Source organism: Panicum virgatum, chromosome 4N, assembly GCF_016808335.1.
Source record: "Panicum virgatum strain AP13 chromosome 4N, P.virgatum_v5, whole genome shotgun sequence".
NCBI lineage: Eukaryota > Viridiplantae > Streptophyta > Magnoliopsida > Poales > Poaceae > Panicum > Panicum virgatum.
The window spans coordinates 2,159,247-2,173,074 of NC_053148.1; the positions used below are offsets into that span (position 1 = coordinate 2,159,247).

Below are 13,828 nucleotides of genomic sequence, written 5' to 3' on the forward strand. Positions count from 1 at the left end.
CCGCCCCTCGCGCCCCCCACACGTGGCATTGTCCGTGTTCGGGGTTCATCATCAGCACCGCAGCATGCATGCACCCAACCCGAGCAGGCTGACGCGGAAGCGGCGTCTCCTCCTCCAAGCGTGCACGGGACACCGACCGATGAGCGAGATCAGCAGGGCAGCGCGCGCGCGCGCTGGAAAGCTCGCCGCCGTAGCTAGCTGCCAGCGGGCGGGCACCCGATCGGCGCCCGTGCACGCCACGCACGGCGCAGGCGTGCAGTTGCATTGCATTGCATGCGGTGCTGGCCGGGCAGCTCCGTCCGGGCGAGTGGAGCGCGCGCGCGCAGCGGCAAAGAAGCCAAGCGCGCCCGCCTTTGTCCGGGCGGTGGCGTGCGGGTCAGGTCAGCGCAGGCCGAGCGCGCGGTGCGGTGCGGTGGGGTGGGGTGTCGTTTCCCCGGCCCGCGCGCGCGGTGCACGGCACGGGGAGCGGATCCAGCGGGCGGACGGAGGGGAGCGAGGCGCGCAACGGCGCTAGAAATACCCCCCGCGCCCATCCCTTGCAACAACACCCACCACCACTACTCCATACCAACACCACCGACCCAGGAGAAGAAAGGAAGGAAACAAACCACTGCCGGCAAGCCAAGCCAGTGACGCCGCCCCGGCCGGCTACTGCTCCCCGATCGATCGGTCTCCCCATCTCGCCAGGTACTCCCTGAATCCTTGTGGCGTGCCCTTGAGATGTTCGTGCATATGCGTCTGTGGTGATCGGATCATTAGCAGATCCTTAATTTGTGTTATTGACTTATTGTGTTTCAGTCGCTAGGAACTGCATGCCTTCTTCTGTCTAGTAGATAATCAATTAAGTTTCTTGGATCCAGTACGTCTATCATCCATGTGTACGTTTTCCTATATATTCTGTCTGAATCTGCGTCTCCGACGGATCATGTTATAGGTTTAAAAATTTCTTTCATGGAAACTGTTAGAATGCTATCTGTATTGGCTAGCCATGCAGTCGCACACTGCAAACGTCAATTCGTCAGTTCCTACTCATAAAGTCAGAAAGCTCCCCGTAATAATCCCCCCGCAATGCTGACCTCCAGTAGTAACTCTAACCTGACTCCACTCTCTTAACTATTTTACGACTTTTATTGTACATGCATTTGTCCTCTTGTGCAGTCAAAATTTACAAATCCCACGAATAATCCTTTACTTGCGTGGTATCCTCGTCTCTGTATTGTTGCGTTTCAGTCGGTAGGATGTGCAATTGTGCATGCCTCTTTGTTCAGGTCCAGCTCCTTCGATCCAGTCTACTGTTGGATCAAGTGTCTCTGTTGTATTAAGTTGGGTTTGCTTTCATGAAAACCGTTAGAAATTCAGGTTCCTGATTCAAAACCTCCTGAATTCAGAACTGCATCTGCCTTTCCCCCAGCAGGCCGCAGGTAGCTAGTCCACCACGCTGACCGTCGGCATGGCGGCTCTGGCAACGTCCCAGCTCGCCACCACCCACGCCGGCTTCGGCCTCGGCGGCGACACCTCCATGTTCCGCCGCGGCGTCCAGGGCCTGAGGGGGCCCCGGCCCTCGGCGGGCGCGCTCAGCGTGCGGACCAGCGCGCGCGCGGCGCCCCGGCAGCAGTCCCGCCGGCCGCAGCGCGGCGGGGGCAGGCTCCCCTCCCTCGTCGTCTGCGCCGCCGCCGGCATGAACGTCGTCTTCGTCGGCGCCGAGATGGCGCCCTGGAGCAAGACCGGAGGCCTCGGCGACGTCCTCGGCGGCCTCCCGCCGGCCATGGCCGTGAGTACCCATGCATCGATCGTCATCTGTTCCGTCCATGTCCTGGAACCGATGCTCTTTCTCATCGTGTCTTCTTCCTGCATGCGTGTTGGCTTGTGCAGGCGAATGGCCACCGCGTCATGGTCATCTCCCCCCGCTACGACCAGTACAAGGACGCCTGGGACACCAGCGTCGTGTCCGAGGTACTTGACTGCTGAGACCACAGCACCACGCCATCAGATGAAGGTGAGAAGCTGTCGATCTCGCTGGGATCTGAACTTTCTGTTGTTCTCTGCAATGCAGATCAAGGTGGGGGACAGGTACGAGACGGTGAGGTTTTTCCACTGCTACAAGCGCGGAGTTGACCGTGTGTTCATCGACCACCCATCGTTCCTGGAGCGGGTGAGGCTTGAGATTTCATCCCTTCTTTGTTGATGAAGATGATACTAGGTTATAAGAATTTACCATCTTCTATTAGCAGTTTCAGTGAGCTTTTCTTTGGGGCGGTGATTTCAGGTTTGGGGAAAGACCGGTGAGAAGATCTACGGGCCAGACGCTGGAGTGGACTACAAGGACAACCAGCGGCGTTTCAGCCTGCTTTGCCAGGTCTGTCACTCGCAGCTGTACTAATGAGGCTGTGTTTAGATTCGTAAAATGGTGGTAAAAAGGATCACAACAGACACTGTAGCACTTTTCGTTTATTTGTTGTAATTATTGTCTTACCATAACCTAACTAGACTCAAAAGATTCGTCTCATCGTGTACATCAAAACTATGCAATTAATTTTTTTATTTATCTACATTTAATGCTCCATACATGAGGCAAAAGATTTGATGTGATAGGTGAATAGTGAAATTTGGAGAGAGAAATTTTGGAACTAAACACAGCCTGATTAGTGAATTCTGATCGATCTGTACGGACTACATTCTGATGAGTGAGGCCCAGTTTAGTTCCTAAAAATTTTCAAGATTCCCTGTCTCATCAAATTTTTGGACACATGCATGAAGCATTAAATGTAGTTTAAAAAATAACTAATTACATAGTTTAGCTGAAAATGATGAGATGAATCTTTTAAACCTAATTAGTACATGATTGGACACTAATTAATAAATAAAAACGAAAATACTACAGTAGTCAGACCCAAAATTTTCACGAACTAAACACGCCTTGAAAATGTTTGAATGAACAACTACTGAATGCAGGCAGCACTTGAAGCTCCTAGGATCCTGAGCCTCAACAACAACCCCTACTTCTCAGGACCGTACGGTAAGACCATATATATGATCCGACGAACTTGATTGTTTCTGCACCAAGAATGGCCCATCAGACATTCAGACTGCAATTTCACATCATCTGCATTCATTCAGGGGAGGATGTCGTGTTCGTCTGCAACGACTGGCACACCGGCCCTCTGTCGAGCTACCTCAAGAGCAACTACCAGTCCAACGGCATCTACAGGAACGCAAAGGTTTTCTTCTTCTTCTACTACTACTTCTTGCCATCTTTGATATGATGTCCGTGTGCGCCATTTGGTCCTGAAACTGATCGTTTGCCCCTTCACGTTCTAGACCGCTTTCTGCATCCACAACATCTCCTACCAGGGCCGGTTCGCATTCTCGGACTACCCGGAGCTGAACCTCCCTGAGAGATTCAGGTCATCCTTCGATTTCATCGACGGGTATGCGTGCAAGCTTCAGTCTTTATTTCAACTGTTTTTCATCGATGCTGTTGGGGTTAATAACATAAGTTGACCTGACTAATACATAGCTCACTACTGTCTCCAACCTGGTTTGCAGCTACGAGAAGCCTGTGGAGGGCAGGAAGATCAACTGGATGAAGGCCGGTATCCTGGAGGCCGACAAGGTCCTCACCGTGAGCCCCTACTACGCCGAGGAGCTCATCTCTGGCATCGCCAGGGGCTGCGAGCTCGACAACATCATGCGCCTCACTGGCATCACCGGGATCGTCAACGGCATGGACGTCAGCGAGTGGGACCCCAGCAAGGACAAGTACATCGCCACCAAGTACGACGTGTCGACGGTGAGCTCGCTCTTGATAATTTGCCGAATAATGATCGCCTGATCAATTGTGCAAGCGTTGAGTGCGTCGTCGGACTCGGACCCTGACAAGGCGACCGGCGTGTGTGCCCGACCCACTGTTTCAGGCCATCGCCGCCAAGGCGCTGAACAAGGAGGCGCTACAGGCCGCGGCCGGCCTCCCCGTGGACCGGAAGATCCCGCTGGTGGCGTTCGTCGGCAGGCTGGAGGAGCAGAAGGGCCCCGACGTCATGGCCGCCGCCATCCCGCAGCTCATGGAGGAGGACGTCCAGATCGTCCTTCTGGTGCGTAGAGCTTTACATCATGTACATGTGGCTATGGTGACAATTCGTTGGGAGCTAGCAGTGTGCCTGATTCGACTGCATGCGGCGAGCAATGGTTACTGCTTGCAGGGCACCGGGAAGAAGAAGTTCGAGCGCATGCTGATGAGCGCGGAGGAGAAGTACCCCGACAAGGTGCGCGCCGTGGTGAAGTTCAACGCGGCGCTGGCGCACCACATCATGGCCGGCGCCGACCTGCTCGCCGTCACCAGCCGGTTCGAGCCCTGCGGCCTCATCCAGCTGCAGGGGATGCGATACGGCACGGTACGACTACTTTGTGCTGCTGGATGCAATCCTGAAACGATGGGCAAGGCAATGCCTCGACTGATGATCTCTGTCGCGATTGCTCTTGCAGCCCTGCGTGTGCGCGTCCACCGGTGGGCTCGTCGACACCGTCATCGAAGGCAAGACCGGATTCCACATGGGCCGCCTCAACGTCGACGTAAGGCTCTTTATTTCCTTTTCTTTTAATTATTTGGGGCCGCAACAATGTAGGTAGATTCAGGTGTCAATGGTGTGACCAACGCAAACGAATCCATGCATGTTTGCAGTGTAAGGTTGTGGAGCCGGCCGACGTGCAGAAGGTGGCGAGCACCCTGAAGCGCGCCATCAGGGTGGTGGGCACGCCGGCGTACGAGGAGATGGTCAGGAACTGCATGATCCAGGACCTCTCATGGAAGGTATGCACGACGCCAGAGCACTGCAGCACCAAGATCATAAGCTCAAATACCTGTTCCTCAATTTAATCTGCAAATTAAAAATGCATCTGCGCATGCAGGGCCCTGCCAAGAACTGGGAGAAGGTGCTGCTCAGCCTGGGGGTCGCCGGCAGCCAGCCGGGGATCCAAGGCGAGGAGATCGCGCCGCTCGCCAAGGAGAACGTGGCCGCGCCCTGAAGACTATATATATATATATATATATATATATATATATATATATATATATATATATATATATATATATATATATATATATATATATATATATATGAGGGATGAAGACTATATATATATTATATATACATATAGTTGCTTGTGGTAATGTATTGTAGTAGTGGCCAGCGGCGGCACACCTAATAAGTATATATGAACCGTATATATTATATATACTATATTGCGAATAAATAAAAAGGATTTGCTATAGTAGTAGTAGTATAATCTCTGCTGTTCTTCGTGCTTGCTGCTGTCTGGTGCTAGCAGAATGACTGATGAAGTGACGAGTGGCCATCAGAGTTCAGAAGTGGATCGGAGCGAACTTGTACAGTGTTGTGGCTTGTCGTGTCTGACTCTCGAGACCAGAATAGACGGCCGTCGTTGACTAGCCGGAGTCTATCCGAGTGCGAAACAGGGGGCGGCGGAGCGTGATCCGGTTCGGTCTGACCACCGCGCGGCGCCTATACATACATGTCAGGCAACGTCTTCGGCCCGGGGATGAGCGCCGGCGCGCTGGAGAGCTTCTTCGCCCGCGGCAAGCAGGCCGAGCCCGGCAACGGCAGGGGCGCAGCAGGCGAGGGGGCACGATCGGTGGCGGGGGGTGGGGGCCGGAAGACCGCGGCCGAGAGGGCAAGCGAGGCGGAGGCGAAGGTCGCCGGTGGGCAGGAGGGCCGCGGCGCCGACTCGAACGCGCGGTTCCACCGGGCGCTAGATGTAGAAGGGATGTTCCTCTTCGAGGCCGTCGCCCCGCATTGACACGCTCCTCTGTTCTTGTCAGGATCTTTTTGGTTGAGCGCCCGGTGGTAAGGCACGCGACGTCAGCTGTCTGAAATAAGTGCCATGCGCTAGTATATTTTTTCCCCTTGTAATCTAACTCGAGAAAGACGGGCGAGAAAGGTAAAGCATTTTGTAGTTAGCAGACGCGTCCAATCTTCATAACTTTCGGTTTCACGTGCATGCCCGTCTGCATACGAGGGAGCCGCCGAGACGGCGACGAGCCGCGGCGCCGTCAAGCAGGCGGAGCTCGCGCCGGCGTTCGACGGCCTCCACTGCTTCGAGACCGTCGTCATGCCGGCCCGGTCGAGCCATGGATCGGTGCACCCTGCCGCCGCTGGGGGCGCGCTTCCGTAGTTTCTCTTTGCTGATCCGTAGTAGGAAGTAAACTTTATGTTCCAGCCACCTGCCTACGTTTTATTCGTTCGGTTATTGTAATTGTACTAGTAAGTTGGCCCATACTAACGCTACGGATTAAAAAAACAAATATATTTAAGTGCAGACCACATAATTATGCCAGTCCTGACTCCTAAGTCATAACAATTATTAACATCATACCCATAGATAACATCCTAATTTAAATTTCAGCTTTTAATAATAAATTTAATTGGCTTTATTTAATTTTCTAAGGTTTTATATGCTTAGCATTGCATTTAAATTAATTTCCTTTCACGAGTAATTAAAATTTTTTCTAAGTTTAAATTTGTTTGTGCATTCATGCTGGTGCATAAGTTTTATTTGGTTGAGTGCTAGGGTTTGAATTCAAACTTGTGTTTGAATTCAAATAGTTTTGAGTGTGTTTGAAAAAGAAAAGGAAATAGAAAAGGAGAAAAAAAAAGAAACTAGAAACCAGTCGGCTCAGCCCAAACCGCAGGCGGCCCAGCCTTTTCCTCCTCCTTCCCTTTCCCACACGCGGACCACGTTCAGCGCCGCGGCCTCCAGCCCGGCTCGCACGGACCCCGCACAGTGCGGGAGCCTACGGCACTGGGTACGTCCTTTTTATACCCATAGATAACCCAGCATGGCAGCATTTGAAGTTAGAGCACGATATAGCTGCCGGTTCAACGAAACGAAGCAAATATATCTCTTTATACATATTCCATTTTAAGTGCCGAAAGACTATTAAAGCTAATCAGAGTGCAATATAAATAGGGGGAAAACATAATTGACTTAACATAGATTATGGTCTAGGGAGGTGAGTTATTAGTACCTGTGACCAAACCATGGCACCAGCTAAGAATGCAAGGGTGTGTATTATCTCATTCTCAGCATGACACTTGAGTAAGATTATACTGCCCAGGAATCTCTGGAGTTTGGAGTTTCAGTGATCAAGTGTATTAGAATTAAGCATCCATCAGAAGATCACTCAATTAACTAGAGAAGATAACCAAAAAAAACTAACAGCAATGCAAAGTGGCAAGTTCATGATTCAAGGTAATCATCAGAGAAACATACCTGTGCTCCAGATAAAATTAGAAAGAACTTTGAAGCAATTGCTCAGTTATAGCATCTTCTTGTAGCACATATGAGCAAATTTTCTCACTGCAATATTTTACATTGTAAAGAAAGTCTGGCAAATCCATTAGAATATCCCTCGGATTAGCAATGATAAAAGGGTGAGAGATACAGAAAGAACAGAAAGAAGTTATCTTGTTTTCAGTCATAAAAAATATCATCACAACTGTGCATAGAAAGCCATTGCCATTAAGCTTCAGCAGTTCATCATGCATTCTATCCATGGCAAAACTTAAAACTCTTGAGCATATTCTGGTATTTCTGCCGTCCAGGCTGTGTTCCTGGACAGGCTGCCCGTGCTAACGCTCCGAGTGACACTTTGTCCATGCACATCAAAACAACCAAAAGACATAATATGTTTCCATAGTTAAGAATAAAATGATCATATCCATGCAAATGAAAATTACTAAAATGATCATATCTAACGCTATGGGTGCATTTCAGACATAAAAAAACAACACATGATCTATAGTCTAAAATAAGAAATAAATGTTTCACACAAAGAAGATGTAACATATAGTTATTAGGAGTAGCAGAGGGGCAAGAAGAATTAGTTCAGAGCATGCATCTGTCAGGTTAGAACAACAACTCTAAGTAAGGGTGCAACATACTTACAAACTAACTAAATGAATTATTAATATCTGTTATGAACTGGACCTTCTACAACAACAACAACAACATAGCCTTTTTTCCCAAGCAAGTTGGGGTAGGCTAGAGATGAAACCCGAAAGAAATAAGTTCAAGGTTCAGGCACATTGATAGCTAGTCTCCAAGCGCTCCTATCCAAAGCTATCTCTTTAGAGATATTCCAATCCTTAAGGTCTCTCTTAACCGACTCATCCCACGTCAGTTTAGGTCTACCTCTACCCCTCTTTACATTATTGACCCGCTCAAGAACCCCATTACGCACCGGCGCCTCACGAGGCCTTCGTTGGACATGTCCAAACCATCTCAGCTGATGCTGGGTAAGTTTTTCCTCAATTGGTGCCACTCCGACCCTATCCCGAATAACTTCGTTCCGGACTCTATCCCTCCTTGTGTGCCCGCAAAACCACCGCAACATCCGCATCTCTGCTACACTCAGTTGTTGGACATGTCACCTTTTTGTAGGCCAACATTCAGCACCGTATAGCATCGCCAGACGAATTGCTGTCCTATAGAATTTGCCTTTTAGTTTTTGTGGCACCCTCTTGTCACAAAGGATGCCAGAAGCTTGCCGCCATTTCAACCAGCCAGCTGAAATTCTATGCCTAACATCTTCATCAATGTCGCCATCCTTTTGTAGCATCAATCCTAAATACCGAAAAGTATCCTTCTGGACCACCACTTGTCCATCTAGACTAACGTCTCCCCCCTCATGCCTAGTCGCGCTGAAATCGCACATCATGTACTCGGTCTTGGTCCTACTAAGTCTGAACCATTTCGACTCTAACGTGCGTCTCCACAGCTCTAACTTTCTATTAACCCCTGCCCTACTCTCGTCAACTAGCACCACATCATCAGCAAAGAGCATACACCAAGGGATCTCACCTTGTATATCCCTTGTGACCTCATCCATCACTAAAGCAAATAAATAAGGGCTCAATGCTGACCCATGGTGTAGGCCTATGTTAATAGGAAAGTCAATGGTGATGCCATCACATGTCCGGACAAACGTCGTCGCATCCTTGTACATATCCTTAATGAGGGTAATGTACTTAGTTGGGACTTTGTGCTTCTCCAAGGCCCACCACATGACATTTCTCGGTACTTTGTCATATGCCTTCTCAAGGTCAATGAAGACCATGTGCAAGTCCTTCTTCTGTTCCCTATATCTCTCCATCAATTGTCGTATTAAGAAAATCGCCTCCATGGTTGACCTTCCAGGCATGAACCCAAATTGGTTTTGGGTCACACTTGTCACTCTTCTTAGGCAATGCTCGATAACCCTCTCCCAAAGCTTCATCGTATGGCTCATCAACTTAATCCCACGGTAGTTAGTACAACTTTGAACATCACCCTTGTTTTTGAAGATAGGTACTAATATACTTCTCCTCCATTCTTTCGGCATCTTGTTTGACCGAAAAATGAGATTAAAAAGCTTAGCTAACCATACTATTGCTCTATCTCCTAGGCATCTCCACACCTCAATGGGGATACCATCAGGGCCCATCAATTTACCTCCCTTCATCCTCTTCAAAGCCTCCCCGATCTCTACCTCCTGAATTCTCCTCACAAAACGTCTGTTGGTATCGTCAAAAGAGTCATCTAACTCAAGGGTAGGACCCTCACTCTCCCCATAAAACAACTTGTCGAAGTACTCTATCCATCTATCCATGATCTCCTCATCCTTCACTAGCAGTCGATCTGTCCCATCCTTAATGCATTTGATTTGGTTGATGTCCCTTGTTTTCCGCTCGCGGATCCTAGGCATCCTATAAATGTCCTTCTCCCCTTCTTTCGTGCCAAGCCATTGATACAGTTCATCATACGCCTTACCCTTTGCTACATTCACAGCTCGCTTTGCAACCCTCTTCGCTAATTTATAGCCCTCGATGTTGGCTGCACTCTTGTCAAGGTGGAGGCGCTTGAAACACTCCTTCTTCTCCTTAATAGCCATTTGCACCTCGTCATTCCACCACCAGGTGTCTTTCCCTTCCTGTTTGCCTCCCCTACTCACGCCAAACACCTCTGAGGCCACCTTCCGAACACATGTTGCCATCTTTAGCCATATGTCATATGCGTCTTCTCCTTCTTCCCAAGGCCCCTCACCTAGCATCCTTTCCTTAAACACTTGTGCCGCTTCCCCTCTAAGCTTCCACCACTTTGTTCTCGCAATCTTGGCACGTTTGTCCCGGTGGACACGTATCCGAAGACGAAAGTCCGTCACCACAAGCTTGTATTGAGGGACAACACACTCCCCAGGTATCACCTTACAATCTAAGAAATCACGTCTATCCTCCCTCCTAGCAAGGATAAAGTCGATCTGGCTCGAGTGTTGTCCACTACGAAACGTCACAAGATGGGATTCCCTCTTCTTAAACACGGTATTCGCTATCAACAAGTCGTAGACTAACGCGAAGTTCAACACATCCTCCCCCTCTTGACTCCTGCTACCATACCCAAAACCCCCGTGCACTCGCTCGAACCCTACATTAGTCGCACCCACATGGCCGTTGAGATCTCCTCCTATGAAGAGTTTCTCGCTGGTAGGCACAGTACTAACCATGCTATCTAGATCTTCCCAGAACTGCATCTTGGTGCTCTCACTAAGGCCTACCTGAGGGGCATAGGCACTGATCACATTCAAAACCGAATCTCCAACTACCAACCGGATTAGGATAATTCGGTCGCCTTGCCTTCTAACCTCTACGACTCCATCCTTAAGGCTCCTATCAATCAAGATGCCTACACCATTCCTACCTGGAGTTGCTCCCGTGTACCAAAGCTTGAAGCCAGTATCCTCAACCTCCTTCGCCTTCTGGCCCTTCCATTTAGTCTCCTGAATGCATAGAATATTTACACGCCTCCTAATTGCTACATCAATTAGCTCTCGCAACTTACCCGTTAGGGACCCTACGTTCCAGCTACCTATACGAATCTTAATTGGCTCGGCTAGCTTTCTTACCCTTCGCACCCGTCGAGGGAAGTGCGAAGACCCTTGCTCATTTTTCACTACACCCGGGCGTAGATGTAGCGCGTCATTCAGGTGACGACCCGACCCTTGCTCACTTATCATCGTACCCAGGTCATGATACGATGCGCCCTTGGGGGGATGGCGACCCGGCCCTTGCCCATTTATCACCACACCCGGGTTCCGATGTAGCGCGTCGCTAAGAGGGTTACGCCCCAACGAGTTTCTTGTGGGTTTCAAATCCATTAGAGTGGCAATTTTTATGCTGGTTTGCCAAAACCTAACGCAACCCTCATCCTTTATCCGGGCTTGGGACCGGCTGTGCTGAGACGGCTCAGGAGAGAGAGTCTTCCAGTCAGCATAGGCGGAGTTGAACTGGACCTTCTCTTAAGACAAATTTTATGATAATAGAAAGTAGGATGCTTCCATGGATATCCAATAAGACAAAAACATAGTTACTTTGAATATTCCTACTGAGTAGACACAACATGAATTGTGATATGAACTCCAGTTAGTTTTCCTACAAGCTACGACTCATACAAAATCTATATTTGGACCAGCAAAATAGCAAAATATTGTCTGATACTCTGATCTAAGTGTAAACCGTAAAGATAAAAACCCAAAATAAAAGATATAACTGATCACTCATAGAAAATCTATATTTGGACCAGCAAAACAGCAAAATGTTGTCTGATACTCTGATCTAATCTAAGTGTAAACGGTAAAAATAAAAACCCAAAATAAAAGATATAACTGATCAACCAATTTCCGAATGCATGCTTTGCATCCTCCAAATTAAACTTGGTGCAAGTGCTATCTTTAGCAACTGAAGCATTAAGTTGTCCAGAGTTATATGGTACACCGGCTTTATGAGCTGAATCTACCTTACTGATGCTAGTTTGAGTTGCAGAAATTTAAAATTTGTAGTGTGCGCGTGCTCACAAGTTTGTGATGGTCAGTGACAGGCAGAAAAATAAAAGCCTTTCCAAAGAAACCAGCAGTCTGCCTGCATCTATCATGGTCTAGCATGGGCTGCATGAGGCTTCCTTTCTCAACTGCTGGCATCTCGCAAGTAATGTACACAATACAGATCGAATGTGACATCGAACAAAGATCCAACGAAGCACTTTTATTGGCTTTCTATTAATTAGGTATTCAGTTAAGTTGTCATAGGATAAATCTTCAGGCTGACTTTACTTCACATTCCAAAATAACTCTGATCCTACTGTATTAGGATCAAATTGGATATTAACTCTATTTTCCAGAGGGTAAAAAAGATTACCTTACTGTTAGCCTCATGGAACACCTGGTTCTCGAATTTGACAGCAACCCTTTTGAAGTTCTCGGCAGAGTCAAGTTGGCCATGGTAAGTTTGGGTGGGCCAATTTCCTCACTCTGATTGAATTGAACATAGGTTAATCCGTGGAAATAAAGCTTGAAGACAAAACCAAAAATGCATGTTGCCGAACCACTTCACCATGGGCAATCCGTGGAAATAAAGCATATGCAGCACATGTATTATTGGGGCACAGTCGGGGGGCCGTCGCCGCGCGGGCTGGATGCCATCGCATGGGCCTCCGCGGGAGGCGGCGCCGCGCGGATCTTGGCCTTGTCGCCGGGGGGCCGGCGTGCACCCTTGCGCGGCGCCGGTTCCTCGCCGGGACGTGGCGTGCGCCCTTGCAGGGGGGGCACCGCTTGCCCGTGGTGTCCGCCGGTGGTGGCCGCGCTGGTCGCCGAGGACCCGGCCCCTTCTCTGCTTGTGGGGGATGGGTGGCACCTGGTCGTCCCCCGTCGGATCTGGCGTCGCCTCGAGCCGGCCCCTCGCCGCCCACCCGGCGCCAGGAGCTTGCCCGGCGTTGCAAGCCCCGGCCGGTCCCGACGGACCTCGTCGGCCATGGCGCGGAGCAGCAGGTGGCAGCGGAGGTGCCTATGGCGGCGGCAGCGACAGAGGGATGCGGAGGCCGCGAGGGGGAGGTGGGGAGAGGAGACGGCAGCCGCGGGGAGAGGGAGAGTGTGGTGTTTTTTTAGGGTTTTTTTTCGATTGACACCATTACAATTTTGGAACTTTGGAAGAATACCATTACTATTCGCCTAATTGGAAGCGTACCATTTAAACTTGAAATTTGTCACTGGAACACCATGGAGTACGTATCCGATGGACTCAGGCCCAGCCGCAGGCGTATACCCCCCGTCTGTTTTTCCGTATGGCCCATTTTGCCCCCGGCTCAAGAGGAAAAGGGTGTCGGCCTCCTCTGTCTTCCGCGCCCATCCGCTATCGTCTTCCTTCTCTGTCCTTCCCCTTTCCCTCGCCGCTGTGCTCCCCAAACCCTAGCTGACGGCGGCGAATCCAACTCCGGCGCCGGCGGCGAGAAGAACCAATCCGAATCCCGTTGCGATGGACCCTGTAGACCGCAATGGGTGATCCGCAGCCGCGCCTTCCGTTGCGCTGTCCGGTGGAGATGGCGGATGACGACGGCGGGTATGGATCTTCCTCCTCCTTTAGTTGCTTAGTGAATGATTGTGAGAACGGTATCAGTAGATTTGCTTTGGATTTAGTCTATCGATAGTGATTGATTCGATTTCGGGATTTTCTCTTGTTGCTAGGGTTTCATTGTTCTCACTAGCTCTTAAAGTTGAAGGATTCAGTTCCACAGACAGTAGTGGTAGAAAAGCATACACAAAAGGACGCGTGATTAAGTGGGATGTTGAAGTAGGTTCTTTTTCTTTCGATTTGCTGATGAATAGCCTGCGCAATTGTAGCGAAAATGGTCTCTCATGCCATATTTCAATATAATGTTTTGGCGATTGATGACACACACAACACTTGGACTAATATGATTGTCAAGATAACCATTCTCAGGCTTTTAT

At 49.5% G+C, this 13,828-nt stretch overlaps 1 protein-coding gene and 1 long non-coding RNA gene across 4 annotated transcripts; one reads left to right on the forward strand and one right to left on the reverse strand.

Annotated features, from left to right (window-relative positions):
* The first annotated feature begins 405 nt into the window (after window positions 1–405).
* Window positions 406–5,082, forward strand: LOC120671175 (granule-bound starch synthase 1, chloroplastic/amyloplastic-like). Of its 2 annotated transcripts, none has more exons than XM_039951454.1 (14): window positions 406–687; window positions 1,412–1,771; window positions 1,873–1,953; window positions 2,054–2,152; window positions 2,267–2,356; window positions 2,953–3,016; window positions 3,118–3,218; window positions 3,319–3,428; window positions 3,547–3,790; window positions 3,915–4,091; window positions 4,200–4,391; window positions 4,483–4,569; window positions 4,679–4,807; window positions 4,906–5,082. In XM_039951454.1, the coding sequence occupies exons 2-14, from the start codon at window positions 1,451–1,453 to the stop codon at window positions 5,020–5,022; spliced, it is 1,812 nt and encodes a 603-aa protein (XP_039807388.1). In that variant the 5' UTR covers window positions 406–687; window positions 1,412–1,450; the 3' UTR covers window positions 5,023–5,082. The 2 variants fall into 2 exon arrangements, with proteins under 2 accessions (XP_039807388.1, XP_039807387.1); XM_039951453.1 differs by having other exon boundaries at window positions 407–687; window positions 1,415–1,771; window positions 4,906–5,081.
* A 2,732-nt stretch (window positions 5,083–7,814) lies between these two features.
* On the reverse strand, window positions 7,815–12,536 carry LOC120668460. 2 transcript variants are annotated; one of them, XR_005672440.1, is made up of 3 exons: window positions 12,438–12,536; window positions 11,342–12,355; window positions 7,815–8,004 (listed from the first exon to the last, which is right to left on the reverse strand). It is a non-coding gene; the product is annotated as an uncharacterized LOC120668460 (long non-coding RNA). The 2 variants fall into 2 exon arrangements; XR_005672441.1 differs by having other exon boundaries at window positions 12,430–12,536.
* Between the last annotated feature and the right edge of the window lie 1,292 nt (window positions 12,537–13,828).